Source organism: Rattus norvegicus, chromosome 8 (assembly GCF_021556685.1).
Source record: "Rattus norvegicus strain SHRSP/BbbUtx chromosome 8, alternate assembly SHRSP_T2T, whole genome shotgun sequence".
Classification (NCBI taxonomy): domain Eukaryota; kingdom Metazoa; phylum Chordata; class Mammalia; order Rodentia; family Muridae; genus Rattus; species Rattus norvegicus.
In genome coordinates this window covers 103,836,719-103,854,238 of record NC_141541.1, presented here as the reverse complement: position 1 = coordinate 103,854,238, position 17,520 = coordinate 103,836,719, and the positions used below count along the sequence as shown (strand labels likewise).

At 37.0% G+C, this 17,520-nt stretch overlaps 1 protein-coding gene across 14 annotated transcripts in view; it reads left to right on the top strand.

Moving 5' to 3' along the window:
• U2surp (U2 snRNP-associated SURP domain containing) overlaps positions 1–17,520 on the top strand; it is a 56,783-nt gene that overhangs the window by 19,626 nt on the left and 19,637 nt on the right. For 8 of the 14 annotated variants that reach the window (NM_001430543.1, NM_001430542.1, NM_001430541.1 and 5 more), the window contains 11 exon segments: positions 202–367; positions 544–755; positions 1,664–1,707; positions 4,680–4,784; positions 5,873–5,939; positions 6,020–6,183; positions 8,143–8,305; positions 8,679–8,758; positions 11,145–11,232; positions 13,143–13,265; positions 16,540–16,696. In NM_001430543.1, the coding sequence (NP_001417472.1) occupies positions 202–367; positions 544–755; positions 1,664–1,707; positions 4,680–4,784; positions 5,873–5,939; positions 6,020–6,183; positions 8,143–8,305; positions 8,679–8,758; positions 11,145–11,232; positions 13,143–13,265; positions 16,540–16,696 (1,369 nt within the window). 14 annotated transcript variants of the gene reach the window in all.

Sequence of the window (17,520 nt, the reverse complement as noted above, 5' to 3'; positions counted from 1 at the left end):
TTTCTAATATGAAAATTCTTCAAATGCCCTGTTAGGACAGGGTTTTTGCCCATGTAAAGTTTCTAGTATTTGAATGTAATACTGTAGCATTAATATGTTGCTTTCTACTTTTTAAAATGATTTTGCTTTCTGGGCTGCATAGAATTCTTAGCCCCTCCCTTTCATTTTGTTGCATAACCAAACACTCTGATCTTTTAATAGATGAATGAAGAAATGCTGTGCCAAGAATTTGGAAGATTTGGACCATTAGCTAGTGTAAAAATTATGTGGCCTAGAACTGATGAAGAAAGAGCACGAGAAAGAAATTGTGGCTTTGTGGCTTTTATGAATAGAAGAGATGCTGAGAGAGCTCTAAAAAATTTAAATGGTAAAGTTCTTATTGTCCATTTGTAGGACTCAGGTATTTCTTTGGTGTAGAAAATTAGTCATAAAAACTCTAATGAGAATTGGATTACACTGGAAAACATATGGAGGAAATTTAATTCAGAAATACTTTTTCTCTAGAGCTTGTCAAAGTAACGTTCTTTCTTTTTTCTTTTGTAGGAAAAATGATTATGTCTTTTGAAATGAAGTTAGGTTGGGGTAAAGCTGTACCTATTCCTCCACACCCAATATACATTCCGCCTTCTATGATGGAACACACACTTCCCCCACCTCCATCCGGACTGCCTTTTAATGCGCAGCCTAGAGAGCGATTAAAAAACCCCAATGCTCCCATGTTACCACCACCTAAAAACAAGGAGGATTTTGAGAAGGTAATTTTAAAGATGTACATAGGACTGCATCTAATATGTAAATATCTGTGGTAGTGTTTCTTTTCAACAATTTTATAGAAATATGTGTGTTACTTTGGCAACTCATAAATAAGTAAATATGTTCCCTGCCTTAGCCCATGAAAACCCTATATTGAAATATTAGGTCATATTTAATATTTTTATTTGTGGCTACCATCCCTTTTGACCACTTGATACGCATTCCCTCCCCGCCCCCTAGCATTGTATTCAGTGTTTGGATTTACTTTGTTTGGAGAACGTGATAGTTTTTATTTGGTTAAGTGACTTTTTAATTAAGAAAGCCCACCTAAATAGTTATAAATTGTTTGGATGACAGCAAACTAACTTAGCCTTCAAGGTCTTGAGTTATTAGACTATATAATAGCATATATGATATTTCAAAAATAGCTAAGCTAGTAAAAACAAAGGGTGAGTATTTTTCTTTATTAAACATAAAACCAACTTAATTTCAAGTTATAATAATTTGTTGGTTCTATTATGAGTTACTTACACTTGAAATGCCAGGGCTGGTTTTAAAGGCTTGGGAACAAAGTAGCAAACTGTGTGGTCAGAGGCAAACAGTTAATTACTTCACAAATTAAATCTTTATCTGATAATTCTCAGTGTAGTACCTATTTCAATGCATTGATGTGCATTCTAGCAGGAATGTTCTGATGCTTTTGCATTTGGTGAACATTAATTGTTCGCTGTGAACACATCATTTGCATTTATGTAATTGCTTAGTGTATAATTACTTCAATGCAGAGATTGCCTGCAGAACTTGTGATTAGATGTGTAGTGTTTTCAATGCATATGTATATTTTTGCTTGTTACTTGTTAACAATACTCACATATTCTATGTTTATTATCTGATGTGACTTCATATACAGACTCTGTCGCAAGCCATAGTCAAAGTGGTTATCCCAACAGAAAGGTACATGTTTTTCTTTATTATTACTGATCTAAATATAGACATTATCCCCTTCTGAATTTAAAAGAACTAGTGTTGAGGAAAAGGTAATATCTTGACTGAGCAATGGCTCCTTCCCAGTACGTTTGGGGGGGATGTGTAAAAATTAAGTTTAGTACACTTTGCAATTTTATGTCATCTTTTCTTTTGTTTTTACTGTTATCATTTTAGAGAGTTTTTAAATAGCTTTAGAAATTAGAATGTTTAAATAGACTAATATGGAGTTGTTGGTCTGGTAATTTAAAACTATTGTGAAGGGAAAATAGGTATATAAGTAAGATGAATTTTAAATTTTAGATAATATTGCAATTTGACCCACTTTATCTTGGTCTCTGGATTATCTACATTAAATATACAATCTTGGTTTTAGATCTTAGTAGAGGTGCAATTGTATCGTTTTGTTTTGTTTTCCTAATTGATTTTTAAGAAGAAGTTCCAATTGTTTTCATGGACACTAGATATGTTAGGATCTTTTAGTCATGATAACAAAGGCTTTGGACCTCTTTTATTTTTCTTTCTTCTTTGTTTTTCTTTTTTGATACACTGCCAATGAAGAGCAATCATGTAGGTTTGCTCTTGCTCAGTCAAGCTCAGCCTTTTCCTAAACACAGAGACACAACACTGGTTGAATAATAAATGAACACAAAAGAATTCCAAATTCTCTTTGACATTGGCCTTGGTGAGCAACACCAGCTGAACTGTCTGCGGCAGCGGGGGACCAGGAAAGCATCATGGGATGGATTGGGAAAGTATACAATTTTTGACCAGACATTGGTACGATTGACTCCAATAAATGTGGTTTTTATTATAACTGAGAGACTTTTTGTTGTGGTTACCCAGAATAAGATAATTACTGTTTAAAAATAAAATAATGCACTTTAAAATAAAAAATTTTTGTACTACACTGTTTTGTTTTGATAGAAAAGGTAATTTTTTAAATAAGAAAATTATATAATCCTTAAGGGAAGACTATACCAATGTTTTCCTCTTGATTCCAAGTCAGCAGCAACTAATTGTCACATTGATTTTAAATTATATGAAACATTTTAAAACTTCCTTTAAACTTGTAATTTAATAAAGATAGATTTTTACTATTTACAAGTCTGTTTAATACTATAGTGGGTTATTTTCTACTCTTAAAATGTTTGCAGGGAAAGTATTTTTTGAGGCATTCAAAAAAAAAACAAAAAACAAGTCCAGGAATTTTATGTGAGACTCAGCTTATTTTTAAACAAAATTATATATATATATATATATATATATATATATATATTTTGCTGAAAAGTTTTGACTTATTAGTAGTAGAATGAATCCTTTGGTTTTAAACTTGATAAATCATTTTTCATGTTCTTTAAATTACTGAAGTCAAGTTGTTTTTGACTATTTTGATAAAAATCTCTGGGTCTATAACATTTGTCCACCTGGTCAACGGTCATGTTTTATGATTTGCACATAAAACTTCCCTGAGTTTTAATTTGCCTCATAGCAATGGGGATTTTAGAACTGATTTAACAACTGCATGGCCCTTTTCTAAACAGAGCCACAAACTGCATGGGTGTTGAGAGTTCCTTTTTACTACAGAGCAGTACCTTATACTTCTGTGAAGAAAATAAATTTTAAGTTAAAATTAAGTGATTTGTTTTTTAATAATTTGAAATTGAATTGATAGTTCTAAACATATAATATCCCGTTTGCAAAAATTTAAACCTCCATGTAATTTTTTGGTGTTTAGAAATAATTTTTCTACTATGTAGAAATATTAGTGTCCATTTAAGTTGGCTTGTTTGAAAACTGTAGAACATTTAGTTCATAATTAAGATTATTTGACTGTCAGGTACTTTGAAACAAAGTATTCTGGAGCCCCTTCACTCCCCATCCCCAAATCTGTCTTCTATAACTGTATTTATATTCTAGCAGTTACATGGACTTAATTGAACTGAGAATGCTTAAGATATATGTGTGTCTTACACTATGAGCCAATATCCTTTTGCTTTTCCCAGTTGTTACTTGCCAACTTTGGACAACTTGAGGATTGGTGAAGGCGAAGTCAAGAGCAGCTTATGAATATATAAGCTGAGTCATTTCTGCCTGACCAGACATTAGTCAATGTCTGACATTAATTTGGAATCTTTATTAAAGATTTTCAGATTAAAAAATTCTTTCTATGAATGCAACAAAGTGACTTAATAAACGGTTACTCATATCTTCTTGGCTTAAATATTGGAAGATGAGCATTACAGAAAGTGGGCACCTTACCATTATAATTTTTCATTTGGTTGATAATATATAAGCAGGATTAGATGTTAGGAATTCCAAACTAATTTTGAAATGTTCTTCAAAGGGATGTTGCCTCATTAAAGGTCAGATTTAGTAAAAACTCCATCTGGTATGTGTGTATCAGAAACACAGAAATTTAGATGGGTCTTTTTATTAAGTCAGATCTTAAATTTGTTAGTTTTGCAGTTTGGTAAATTAAAGTTATGGTTATAACATTTCACTGTCATTATGAAAGTGACCTGTATTAGGAATATTTTCTCTTAAAATTTTTGCATTTTTAGATGGCTGTAACACGCAAATTTTAAGTTGGCTGATTTTACATATTTGCAGCTATCCAACTAGTTGTGATTTATAATTTACTTTTTTGCATTTTGAAAATAATGTTAAGTGGCATTTAGAACATTAAATCTATTACTATCAGGCTGTCTCGTGGCTTCCCATACTCCTTCACCTCTCCTTCCTTCCTGTTCCTCTGCCCTCACTGCCCTGTTCCCTCTTAATGCTCAAGGCCTTTAGTGTGTGCTCCAGGCTACTTTTTGATATTAAAATCTGTTAGCAAAAATGATTTTTAACTGCACCATTATAGTAACTTAAGTCAAGAGTAGTTTTATATAGGGATATGTCTGAATCCATTTTCTTTAACTGTGTTGTTGTTGTAGGAATTTACTCGCCCTGATACACCGAATGATAGAATTTGTTGTACGTGAAGGGCCAATGTTTGAAGCTATGATTATGAACAGAGAAATCAACAATCCTATGTTCAGGTGTGCTTCTTTTATTATGGTAATAAATCTGTAATAAAATTAGAGTTAATTAATTAGAGTTAACTGTGTTTGAGGGCATTAAGTGCATTCACATTACTATACAGCATTACATCCACCCATTCATTTCCAGACACCATTTCACCTTCCAAAAACTATACCCAGAACCCGTGTAGTTCCAAAGCGTGAAAAGATTTCCAAATGATGTCCTTTGGCTGCCATTTGCTTGCATGAGTACATGCACATGTGTCAACAAATAAGTGATAACATATCCACGAATAAAATTCTAAAAAAAAAAAAGATTTTTGCAGGGTGAAGTGAGTCTTAGTAGTTAGACTAGAATGTGCTTAGGTTGGTTTCCATCACTTACGTAGTTATGGTGTAACAACTCAGCATTTTCTGGGAGGAAAATAGTGTTTCACTATGCTTTTCGATGGAGGAGTCATAAGCAAGCTAGAATTGAGCGAAATGCTTTGAGAGGAAGTCCTCTGAATTGCTTTATTAAAGACATGAAATGTTAAATGGGCTAAAGGTTTTTCAAATTTACATGTTGAAAAAACTCTTTCCAATATTCTAATACATCTTCTTGTGTTTTGTGTTTTATAACAAACAGTCATGCTGAGTATGGCGTGGTGCTGTATGCCTGTGATCGGAGGACTTGGGAGGGGGATGAGCTCGTGGGTCTGAGGGCAGCTGTTGGAGTGCATACTGAGTTCCAAGACAGTCTTGGCTATGTAGAGAGACCCCGTCTCAAGCAGAAGTTTAAAAGATTCTAAGAACAGTTAGATGACTTACTGAGACGCACGTATTCCAGACGTTCATATTAGTTTGTAAGACATTCCGGGGTGCAGGAGGGTGGATACCATAGACGATGAAGGACCCTGTCTCCTACCCTTTTGTCCCAGGATCTTTGCTTTTGGTCTTTAGAAGTAAGGAGGCAAATAGTATTTCTCATCTGTTTTATTTAATTGTAGCTTTTTTTTTTTTTTTAATTGATTAGGCTGACAGGTAGCTGGTTTTATGTAGATAGTAAAGTAGATAACTCTCTCCTGAAGACTATGGTGTTTAATGTTTTTGTTTGTTTTGCTTAGGTTCTTATTTGAAAACCAGACACCAGCCCACGTTTACTACAGGTGGAAGCTTTATTCTATTCTGCAGGCAAGTAGGATTGACTTCTCCACAGACTTTAACTGTGAGGTGTAGACCGTTCAAATAACATTCTGGGTATTTGTTAATAGGGAGATTCTCCGACAAAATGGCGGACAGAAGATTTTCGGATGTTCAAAAATGGATCCTTTTGGAGGCCACCACCATTAAATCCATACCTTCATGGGATGTCAGAGGAGCAGGAGACAGAAGCGTTTGTAGAAGAGCCTAGTAAAAAGGGAGCACTCAAGGAAGAGTAAGATTATTTTCTCTTATGTATTCAGGAAAGTTGCTTTAATGGTTGCTTCCATTAGTGTCTTGCTGTAACTATTTTGGCTTGGGAATGTTTTATTTATACTTTATGATTTTAGATGACCGTAGTGATAAATACAAATACTTATCCTGTTGACCTTGACCTCTTCCTGATGAAATAGTAGTGATCATCTCTTAAACACAGTTGAGCCCTTTCTGTAGCATTGCAGTACTTACACAGCTCACTTAGAGACTGTTAGGATTCCTGCCAGAGTGCAAGAGGAAGAGGAAAAGTTACTGCCTTTGGCTATGCAAAGCCTTCCCATAGTTAGTGTGTGTAGCAGTTGTGAGATGGCGGCAGGGAACTTTAGTATTAGTGCTCACTGGTGGCCCACAACCATCTATCTGTACCTCGGTTCTAGGGATCCTGTGTCCTCTTTAGGCCTTTGCAGGCACCAGCTATGTATGTTGTGTATGTTTGTTCATTCATTAAGTAAAACCCGCAAACATAAGATAAACAATTAAACCTTACAAAAAAATTAGTGCTTGCTCTGCACTGGTGTAGTGAGTTATCTGCATTTTAAGAAATGGATGTATTTAATAAGCGTTTACAAGTTCTTCATATGAAAAATGTTGGCCAAGAGATTTTAGTGTGGGGCTGGAGAGATGCCTCAGTGGTTAAGAACACTGGCTGTTCTTCCAGAGGACCCTTGCTCAATTCCCTGCACCCACAGGGCTCTAATTCCAGTTCTAGGGGCTCTGACACTCGGACACGGACATATGCGCAGGAAGAACAGCAATGTACATAAAATAAAAATAAACTATTAAAAAAGACTTTAGCATAAATGTTAATTACTTCCTTGTAAAGAGTGTGAGGCTTACTACCCATTGGGTCATTGCGTTGTTGGTGACAGTGGTTGGTTGGTAGTGGAATCCTTGAGCTGTTGAATGTATTTGTTCTTTAGGTTTATGCTCATTACGTAAGCTGCAGACCCAGTCCATAGTCTGGTTTTGTAAATAGAGGTTAATGTCCTGACTACATTGACTTCCTGTACTTTGTGTTTTGGCCATATGCTATGGTACATATGTGGAGGTTAGGGGACAGCTTGCAGGACTCTGGTTGTCTTTTCCCTTTCACCTCGGGCCATAGGGATGAAACTGAGGTGGTCAGGTTTGGAGGCAAGTGCCTTCAGCTGCTGGTCCATCTTGCCTTCCAGGTAGATAAAGTTTTCCACACACACAATGGTTCTTGTTTCTTTGTATGCATGTAAGAGTGCCTTGGAATTACAGCGGTAGAGGAGCTGTCTTACAGAGACTATGTGGCCTGCAGGACCTAAAGTCTTCGTTTTCCTTACAGGAAAAGCTTACCCTACTTCAGTTCCTTGTAAAAGTGCTAAAGTAATACTTCTTTCAAAGGAAGGATGTGGAGAACTTGTAGGTTTTCTGTTTTAAGTGGGGATAGTAAGAGTGGAATACTTTTGGAGACTTAAAAAAATGGCCGTAATTTAAAATTTACTTACTATTTTTTTAAATTTATTATTTTATGAATGTGAGTACACTGTCTTCAGACACACCAGAAGAGGGCATCAGATCCCTTTACAGATGGTTGTGAGCCACCATGTGGTTGCTGGGAATTGAACTCAGGACCTCTGGAAGAGCAGTCAGTGCTCTTAACAGCTGAGCCGTCTCTCCAGCCCCTTATTTTGTTTTAAAAAGTCACTGGAATATTTTATTAGTTTTAAAAAAAGTATTCGTCTTTTAAGTTCTTTAAAAAATTGTAACCAATTTGGGGAACCTAAAAAAACTTGGTCTTTTAAAACCATTTATCTGAGTGGGCTTTAAACAAACTAGTTTTTGTGAGGTGAGCATGGTAAGTGTTATACAGAGCAACAACCATGAGAAGCTAGTTATTGGGGCATTTAGGATCCATGTTTAAATATTTATAAGTGAAACTTATATTCAGACAGCGGGATAAATTAGAAGAAATCTTGCGAGGATTAACTCCAAGGAAAAATGATATTGGAGATGCCATGGTTTTCTGTCTTAATAATGCTGAAGCTGCTGAAGAAATAGTGGACTGCATTACTGAGTCACTGTCTATCTTAAAGACCCCGCTTCCCAAGAAGGTAAGGGCAGTGGTCTTCTTCATGAACATTTAGTTTAAGAGAAGGGGGAGAATAATTGACTTTAAACTGGAACTTTTTAAAAATTATAAAAAGTTCTTTTTTGACATAAAGAGCTTGACTGATGACATCTTTTCTATATAGTTTTACTTTTCTTCTGTTGGAGAAACCGGTTGAAATGTAAATAAATTAACATTGTATTCCTGCAAAAGTCACGATTGTAATGATGTTGGGTCTCATATAACTCTAATAGTAGTTACTATTAAATTATTGCTAAACTTAGCCTCTTCCAAAACTTCAATATATGAATGAACAGGGTTGTTTCTAGATAATGCTACCGGCTAATGTTTTCATTCTGCCTCATTTTGTATTACAGATTGCCAGATTATATTTGGTTTCTGATGTTTTATATAACTCTTCAGCCAAAGTTGCCAATGCTTCATATTATAGGAAATTGTAAGTATAAGATATGAGTGGTCCTCTTGAAGTAATATATTTACGGATGAGAAAACCAAAGAAGAGGGTTGTTCTCTTAGCATTCTTCATTAGTAGGAAATAGCTTTAAAGGTTGTTGAGATAGCTCGTTGGGTTAAGGTGCCTGCTGTGCTAGCCTTGTGAACGCATGTAAGGGAAGGGAGTAAATGACTCCATGAAGTTGTCTTCCAACCTGAATTCAACTCCCAGTCCCACAGTAGTAATAATAAATAAAAATTTAAAGGTTATTTTAATCTACTCATTTAGTAGAATTTTTAAACAAGTAAATTCAAGGTTTATTGAACTGAACTAATGTAAGCTAAATTAACAGTTTTTTGAAAACTTTTTTTCAGATTTTCTTTTTTATGACATTTGTGCATGTGTCTGTGTGAACATGGAACATGGGACATGGCCCATAATTGGAGGTCAGACGACTAACAACTTGTAGGGGTTGAGTCTTTCCTCCCACCACACGGGAGTGTGTTTAATCCACTGAGCCATGTAGCTGGCCATTGTTGTTATTAGTTTTTTATTGAGCTAAAGTCTCACTTTAGCCCAGATGGCTTAGAACTTACTGTGCAGCCCAGACTGACCTGAGCTGTGGTAGTCTTCTTACCCTAACCTTCCAGGTGCTGAGATTTTAGTATGAACCACCATGCTTTATACTTTATTTTTAAATATTGACAGTAGAGCAAATAGGTGGAGTTTAAAAAATTGAAAACTACATTATTTTACCTATTTAGCTACTTTATAATAAGCATAAATGGTATAATAAGTAATGGCATGTAAAAAGAAGAAACTAAAACTTTTAACATCATTGTTTTAATAATAACTTTAAATTTAAAAAAAAAAGATTTATTTTTATTTTTTCCTCATGAGGGCTTTGCCTGCTTATATTAAGTGCGCACATATGTGCCTGGTGCCCATGTAGGTTCGAAGGTGTCAGATCCCATGGAATTGTTATTTGTGATCTGTCATGTTGGCACTGGGAGCTGAATGAACCTAGTGCTCTAAACAGCTGTCTCTCCAGCTCTATTCATTGATTTCCTTGTTCCTTTTTGCTAAAGCAGGAGGGAGAGGTAGTGGACATCCTAATTCATATGTAAATCTTCAGTTCCACAGAGCCCCTCCCCTTCTGTGCTTGTTAATAATCAGCATGTTATAATAATCAGGCTCGGGGAAAAGAATTGACTCTAAAAGGAAATCAGAATTGTGACCTGGGCTGGGAATTGTAACCCAGTTGTTTGAGTGTTTTCCTGGCATGGAGAAGCCCTGGGTTTGATTCAGCACCACACAAAAACAGGTGTGGTGCTGCACGCTGAGATCCTGGCATTCCAGAAGTAGAGGCAGGGAGATCTGTAGCTCAAGGCCATGCTAGCTAAACTATGTGGTGAGAAAGTAACTGAGGACTGATTTGCATTTCTGTCTCTCATTCGGAGTCTGTCTGATTCCTCTTTCTCTTCAGCCCCACCCGTAATACTTCTTATTGATATAAATAAATATATTTTATAATATATCTAGAAGCTGACTGGCACCACTTTTCTGGCTGCTGGCCCATAGTGCCATTTCTGGCTGAATTACAACAGTAGTCTTCTAACTGGTTTCCCTCTTCTACACCTTGGTTTGTTTTCTATACAGCATCCAGGTGATCTTTGAAAAATAAGTCACGATCTAGGCATAGGTGGAGTTCAGTTGTTAGAGTACTATCTAGTGTATCCAAAACTCTTGGATTTGATCCTTGGCACTGTACAAAATCAGCTGTGGCTGGGAGGATAAGCTCCAGGTTCTCCTTGGCTACATAGCAAGTCCTAGGTTAGCTTAGGCTGCATGTGTGTGTCTATGTGTGAGTGTGTGTATGTGGACAGTATTAGGAGAGCACTACGTGTGTGTGTGTATGCATGTGTGTGCGTGCGTGTGTGTGAGCATGTATTAGGAGAGCCCTATGTGTGTGTGTGTGTGTGTGTGCATGCGTGCGTGTGTGTGAGCATGTATTAGGAGAGCCCTGCATATGTGTGTCTATTTGTTTCTATGTGTGAGTGTGTGTGTTTGATTGTGTGAGTGGCATTGGGAGAGCCCTGCATATGTGTGTCTATGTATGTGTGAGCGGTATTTGGGAGCCCTACTTGAATTCCACTCATACTCTTCTGCCTCATGTGCATCTTTCACCTTTGACATTTTTTATGTGACACACAGGACCAGATGGCTAAATCCATCCTAAATATAAAGTTGCTTGCTAAAGAAGGACACTGGTATTGTGAATTTCTTAATTTGCTTTATAAGAACAGGAGAGGTTTTCATTGGCGAGTGGGCTGAAGAGAATGTGATTTTTTTTTAAGTTGTTTTAAAGAATGTATTGTTTGAATTTCAGTTTTGAAACAAAGCTATGTCAGATATTTTCAGACCTCAATGCTACTTATCGTACAATTCAAGGCCATTTACAATCTGAAAATTTTAAGGTATGTATATTTCCTTGTTTCTGCCCTGATGTGTGAAATGGAGGAGGGCATTAGAGGGCTGCAAAAGAACGTACAGCAAGTGGTATATTTAAAACTTGGATCTTTTAGGAATTACTCTTAAGTTTTTTTTTAAAATATTGTATTATCAGGTAGTTTTTAGTTTTATATTTTTATTTAAAATTTCTTTAATGATTAGTTTTAACTATGTATTCGTGTTTCTTTGTGGGTGTATGCACATGGTGTACAGGTGCCTACCCAGACTAGAGGCATAGTCTTCCCCTGGAGTTAAGTTACAGAGAATTTTATGAACCAACTGATATAGATGCTGGGAGCTGAATTCAGGTCTTCATGCCTTGTTTAAATATTTTAATACTTTTTTTGTTGTTGTTCTTTACATCCTTCAGAACACATTCAGAAAACTTGTCTGGATTAGGAACATATATTTTAGTTATTTATGGTTGTTTAGAAAGTATCTTCAGGGCATTGGTGGTTCTAGTATGGCAGGTGGTTGTGATGTGTGGCCTCACATGCTGTGGCATAAGACCTGGAGGTGCCATCCAACCCTGGATTTGCTAAGGAATTAGCATGCTTGAGCTGGGGTGAGGATGTGAAACTGAGCATGATGTCAGCAGCCAGCCACACCTTCTAGGGTCTCAGAAGGGCCTGGTGCTTTGGGAAGACTGAGTAGACGGAGTGGCTGTCTTCTACAGGATGCCACCAGAGGAGGAAGGCCTGTGGACCCAAGTGTGAAGTATGTTATTATAAAAATTGAGTGTCTTCAGACATTGTTCTGGACAGCTGTGTCCAGGTGCAGAATTTGGTAGAAATACAGTGGACGTGGCATTGGTTTCCCGGTTTGCAGATGGGAGCTTGAAGCTGACCACTACCAGCTAAACAATGATGGGACCCCAACTTGGCTTAAGATGGCCTTGATGATGATTTGAAAATTTGATCTTCTGGAGTTGTATGGAAGACTTAATTAAAGTTTTAGGAATGTGAGGAGTGTTGGACACTGCTCTTGTTTAGATCATGAATACACATTTTTAAGACAGGTTGTTAATAATTGTAATGAGCTGCTTTCAAGGAAAAAAACCTATTCCGTTTTATTTTTTTCAATAACCTCTTAAATGAAAGATTATGAGGCTGGGTGTGATAGTGCAGCCTTTAATCCCACCACTGGGGAGGCAGAGGAGATGGATCTCTGTGACTTGAGACCAGCCTGATCTACAAAGGGAGAGTCCAGGACAGCCAGAGCTACTGCACAGAGAAACCCTGTGTCAAAAAACAAAACAAAACAAAAGTAAAGATCGAGAACCTTAGGTTGTAAAACAATGTTAAAAAGAGCCAGTAAAAGCCCAAGGTAGCAATTGAATAAATGAATAAACTACTGTGGGGAGGTCTTGTTGGGACCCCATGGCCATCACATAGGTATTCAGACAAATCCACTGAGACTTTTGTCTTAAGTTTTGATTGTTATACTTCCTAGGAAAGTGTTAGCCAGGACCCAGGAGTGCTCCATTGGATTATAATGGATTCAGAATAAAGCTTGATTGCTTTTGTTTCTAGTGGTCAGAAGGGACGGTGAGATTGTTTTTCAGGATTTGGCTTGTATACACTACTGACATGAGAGTTGACCTTAATTAATTAAAAAAAAAAAATCCAAGTTTTTTTTTTCCCAGCATTTTTAGATTATGCTGGGATAGATCTTTATTATGTTTCCTTAGAAGATAGCATTGAATTGCTTTAAAAAAAATGGGAATGATATGTGTAGTTATTTTTTTTTTTTAATTTGACAAAAAGATCTAGCATCTTAAAGGAAAATTCAGCAATAACAGTGGTATTCCCATGAACTGGAGTTTGAGGCACACTGTTTCAACTAGACATTTACTGTCTGCTTTCTATTAATTTAGCAACGGGTAATGACCTGCTTCAGAGCATGGGAAGATTGGGCAATTTATCCAGAACCATTTTTGATCAAACTTCAGAATATTTTCTTAGGACTTGTAAATATCATTGAAGAAAAGGAAACAGAGGTAGGTATTCTGTACTTAAAATTTTTTCTGGGGGAGGGGAATGTTGCATGTATAATATTTTTTTGTGAAAAATACCTCTTCTTGCCCTTAAATAATCCAGGAGTCAACATTATATAAGACAGGGATTTTCAGTGTGTTCTTATGAGATTGTGGCTGGTTTTTTTTTTTTTTAATAACTTGAAAAGATTTATGTTATAGTAGAAAACAAATATTACATATAAGCCCCTCAACTAACTTTAAGTAAATCTCATCATTGAATACTCGTACCAGCATGACTGAACCTGAGAGCTAGCCTAGCCTAGTTTGAACATCTCACAAAGCTTAAATTATCCTATAGCTGGGCAAAATGATCTAACAGGAAACCCAGTTTTAAAGAAAGCATTGATTATTAGGTCTTGTAACCTACTGAACAACTAACCATTCTGTTAAAGAATGGTTGCAGTGCAGCACTGTGGGTACTGTTAACCCAGGTGATCGGATGCCGCAGCTAAGTACCACTGCCCAACACGAATGAACACATCGTATAAAAACGTCAGAGTTGGGCAGTTACTACTGAATTGTATTGATTTGCACCATTGCAAATTTTTAAAAAGTATAAGTCAAATCATCCTGAGTTGGGGATTGTGTCTGTGTAACAGCTTCCATTTTGTTAAAGCTAGCTGAAAGAGTAAGTGTACACTAGGAAAATGCAGCATGACTGTTCCAGATGTGTCCCTGTCATTCTCTTGCTCTTCCCCTAGTTTGTAAAATTCCATCTTTGTTTCTGGTGGTCATGCATGATTCTCTTTGTCGGCCCGTTGAGATCTTTCATGTTTGAAGTTATTACTGAGAATTGTTTTCTAATGGTAATAATTCTGATTGTTCATTGTTTTTTCAGTTTATTTGTTCTTGTTTCTCCCCTATTAGGGTCAGGGCTTTGCTGGTTTATCAGGGTGGATGATGGATTCTTTCCTATCTTTTCTTTGTTTATATAGTCCTCTCCGGGAATGTTTTCATTCCTGGATCTTGCAATTGAAACTGTCTTCATCATCTTTTTTAATTTCCTCTTCTTTTTTAATGAATGGAAGATCTTTTTCTTTTAAATTTATTTATTCATTGTCGCTCTCTTTAGACAGACTAGAAGAGGGTATCGGATCCCAGCGCATATGGTTGTGAGCCACCATGTGGTTGCTGGGAATTGAACTCTGGAAGAGCAGCAGTCAGTGCTCTTAACCACTGAGCCAGCTCTCCAGCAATGCCTTACTCTTCTTGTATATAGCATTTAAATATCTTTTGCGGTGCTGGATTGGTGCTTGTGAATGCTTTAGTTTATGCTTGTATTGAAATTTTTCATTTTTCAGTTTTTAAAAGACAAATGTGCTGGCAGTTTCAGGGTTTGGTTTGTATCAGTTTGTGCTCTCCTGCTTTGGGGAGGGTCACCGGGAGACATGTTACTCTGATGCATCTGCCTTTGTAGGTGAGTTGACAGTTTTTTCCTTACAGCTTTTACTGTCGGCTTACTTTGTATTTTTGATGTCTTAGTTATGTATGCTACAGAGAGCTTCTTAGCTACTTATATCTTTTGGGGTTTTTCAGTACCGTTTGTTTTTAAAAGAAAATTGTAGATTTGCGAAATTTTCTGCTCCTTTATTTCATTGAATTGATTAGTTCCCTGTGTTTTTAGTGCTTCTCTCAACTTTGTTATGTCCTGTGGATGGTTCTGTTGGGCTGCTGGCCATGGTCTACAGTTCTGGGTTGTTTGTGGTCATGGTTGTTTATTCATTTGTTTCCCTTATTGATAATTGGGTGCAGTATTTCATCTACTTTGTCCTCCGTCCCTGATTCTTCTGCTTGATAGAGTCCTACTGGGCTGCTTCATGCTGTTTTGTTCTGCCTTAGATTTATGTGCATGAGTGTTTTGCCTACATGTGTGAGTGTACAAGTCATGCCTGGTGCCCACAGATACCAGACAAAAGGATCAGATCCTCTGGAACTAAAATTACTGATGATTGAAAGCCACCGTGTGAGTGCTGGGAATTGAACTCAGGTCTTGCAAGAACAAGTGCTCTTAACCATTAAGCCATCTCCCTAGCCTGTCTTCCCCTCCCAAAACCAGAGTAGGGACTCTGACCCTCCCAAAACCTCCCCCCCCCCGCCTCTCTCTGTCTCTCTCTCTCTCTCTCATTTATATATTTTTACTTTTTGATCTTACAGTATGGATAGGCATGCGCTTGCTACAGCTCTCTAGAATCAGGCAGAAGACAACCTCAGATTAAGTCTGTGTGCAGGTGTCTCTATGTGCCATCTACTGTAAATTTTATTTAATTCACTGAGGTTTTCATTTCGAACATTCAAGTTATTTTTATCCATATTGTTAATCTTAACATTTTCCTCTCTGTTGCTGGCTCTTCTTTTTGGGCCTGGATTGTATCATTCATTATTCTTATAAGAAAATTTTGTAGAATTTGGTTTCTTCTGACTTTAAACCTGTATCAGTATCTTTTAGTTCCCTAGTAAAGGACTTGTTTCTTCTTTCTCATGTTAGTTACTGTATTGCAGCCTACATATCCTTTTGGGCTTTTGTAGTAGAGGAATCTCCTGGGTCTTGATTTTGAGGGCTCCATCTCCCCTGCCATTGGTGAGGTTGAGGTGAATTGCTTTCGGAAGCCAGGGAGCTGTGCTGTGTGCAGCACACATCCGATTCTGTTCGTCTCCAGAATCTTGTCACTTCCTTCAGGGATGTTTCTCACTCTCTCCCCCTCACTAGTTGGTGAGGGGACAGCTACTCTTCTGCCATCTTCTCAGACTCTTGAGTGTACAGTGTTTCTCTTCCTCTGGTCTTTGTACGTGGTCTTCTCTCTTTGGGTTTTCTGTGTTAGCAGATCTCAGCCTAGGTGTAACTTCAGTGAACCTTTTGACTTTAAGGGAAATTTAATTATTAAATAGTATAATAAGATGGTGATGCACGCTTTTAATCTACTATTCTAACGTATCTTTTTTAAACAACAAAAACCTTTACTAAGCTCTTTGATAGACGAACCAAGCCTGATTTTTCATCCTGACTCACATACTTGATACTGAGAATAAACATTTAGTATATATTAGGTAAATAACTGTACAGATAGGTGATCACTGCCTCTGCAGGCTGGATAATAAAGCATATACTTACCATGTGTTTGGAAATAAGGATATCCAGCCATGTTGCTATGTACTGGATTTTAAGTTAATTTAACAGTGAGAGACTTAAGCAAGTAAAAAAAAAAAAAAAAAATTACAGCAGTGCATGGTTCTGTAGGATGTGCCAGATGATCTTGACGGTGCTCCCATTGAGGAAGAGCTTGATGGTGCTCCTCTGGAAGATGTGGATGGAATTCCCATTGATGCTACTCCCATCGATGATCTTGATGGCGTCCCTATAAAAAGTCTCGATGATGATCTGGATGGAGTGCCTTGTAAGTTTGGATTTTAAACATTTAAGACTAACAAGTTTAATTGCTAAAATGCTTTAAGTTTTTCACATGATAGTATGCAAAAGTGTTTTAGTTTTAGACTGTGTCAGGTCACTTACTGTCAACGTCTAGTGCATTGGGGGCCCTGGGTACAGTCGCAAATAACCAGGACTAAGGGGATGCAGAGCAAATGCAGAAGCAACTGCACGCTGTTGCAAACTTTATTAATCCTTATATAAATATGAATATGCATGACCTCAATTTCCATTTTGGCAAGATACTATAAGATAGTTATTCCCACGATACCAGGAGCAACTGAGGCAAGACTAAACAAAGAAATACGACTAAGCAAAGCTTCTTCTCAAAATATTTACATAACAAATCACCCCTCTTCTTATTATCAAAATATGCTTGTCATAACCCAGAGAGCATGAGAGCCACTTCACAGAAACAGGACATAGCAGAACATAGTTTAAGGCCAAATGAGAAAAACATTTTCTTCTCAAGGGCGGCATGCCAGCCCCTACTTGCACCTGTCACCAGTCCTTACTTGATCCTGCCCGGGAGCTGCATCTCTATGTCTCCACAACTTACCTTTTCTGACAGTTTAAAATTTAAGTATCTAGGGGCTGGGGATTTAGCTCAGTGGTAGAGCGCTTACCTAGGAAGCGCAAGGCCCTGGGTTCAGTCCCCAGCTCCGAAAAAAAGAACCAAAAAAAAAAAAAAAATTTAAGTATCTAGTAATATGTTTGACTGTCGCAAAGGAAAGGGCTTTATTACAGTCATCTTTTTGGGGGACTATCATCCTATAATATTAGCAGGTTTTT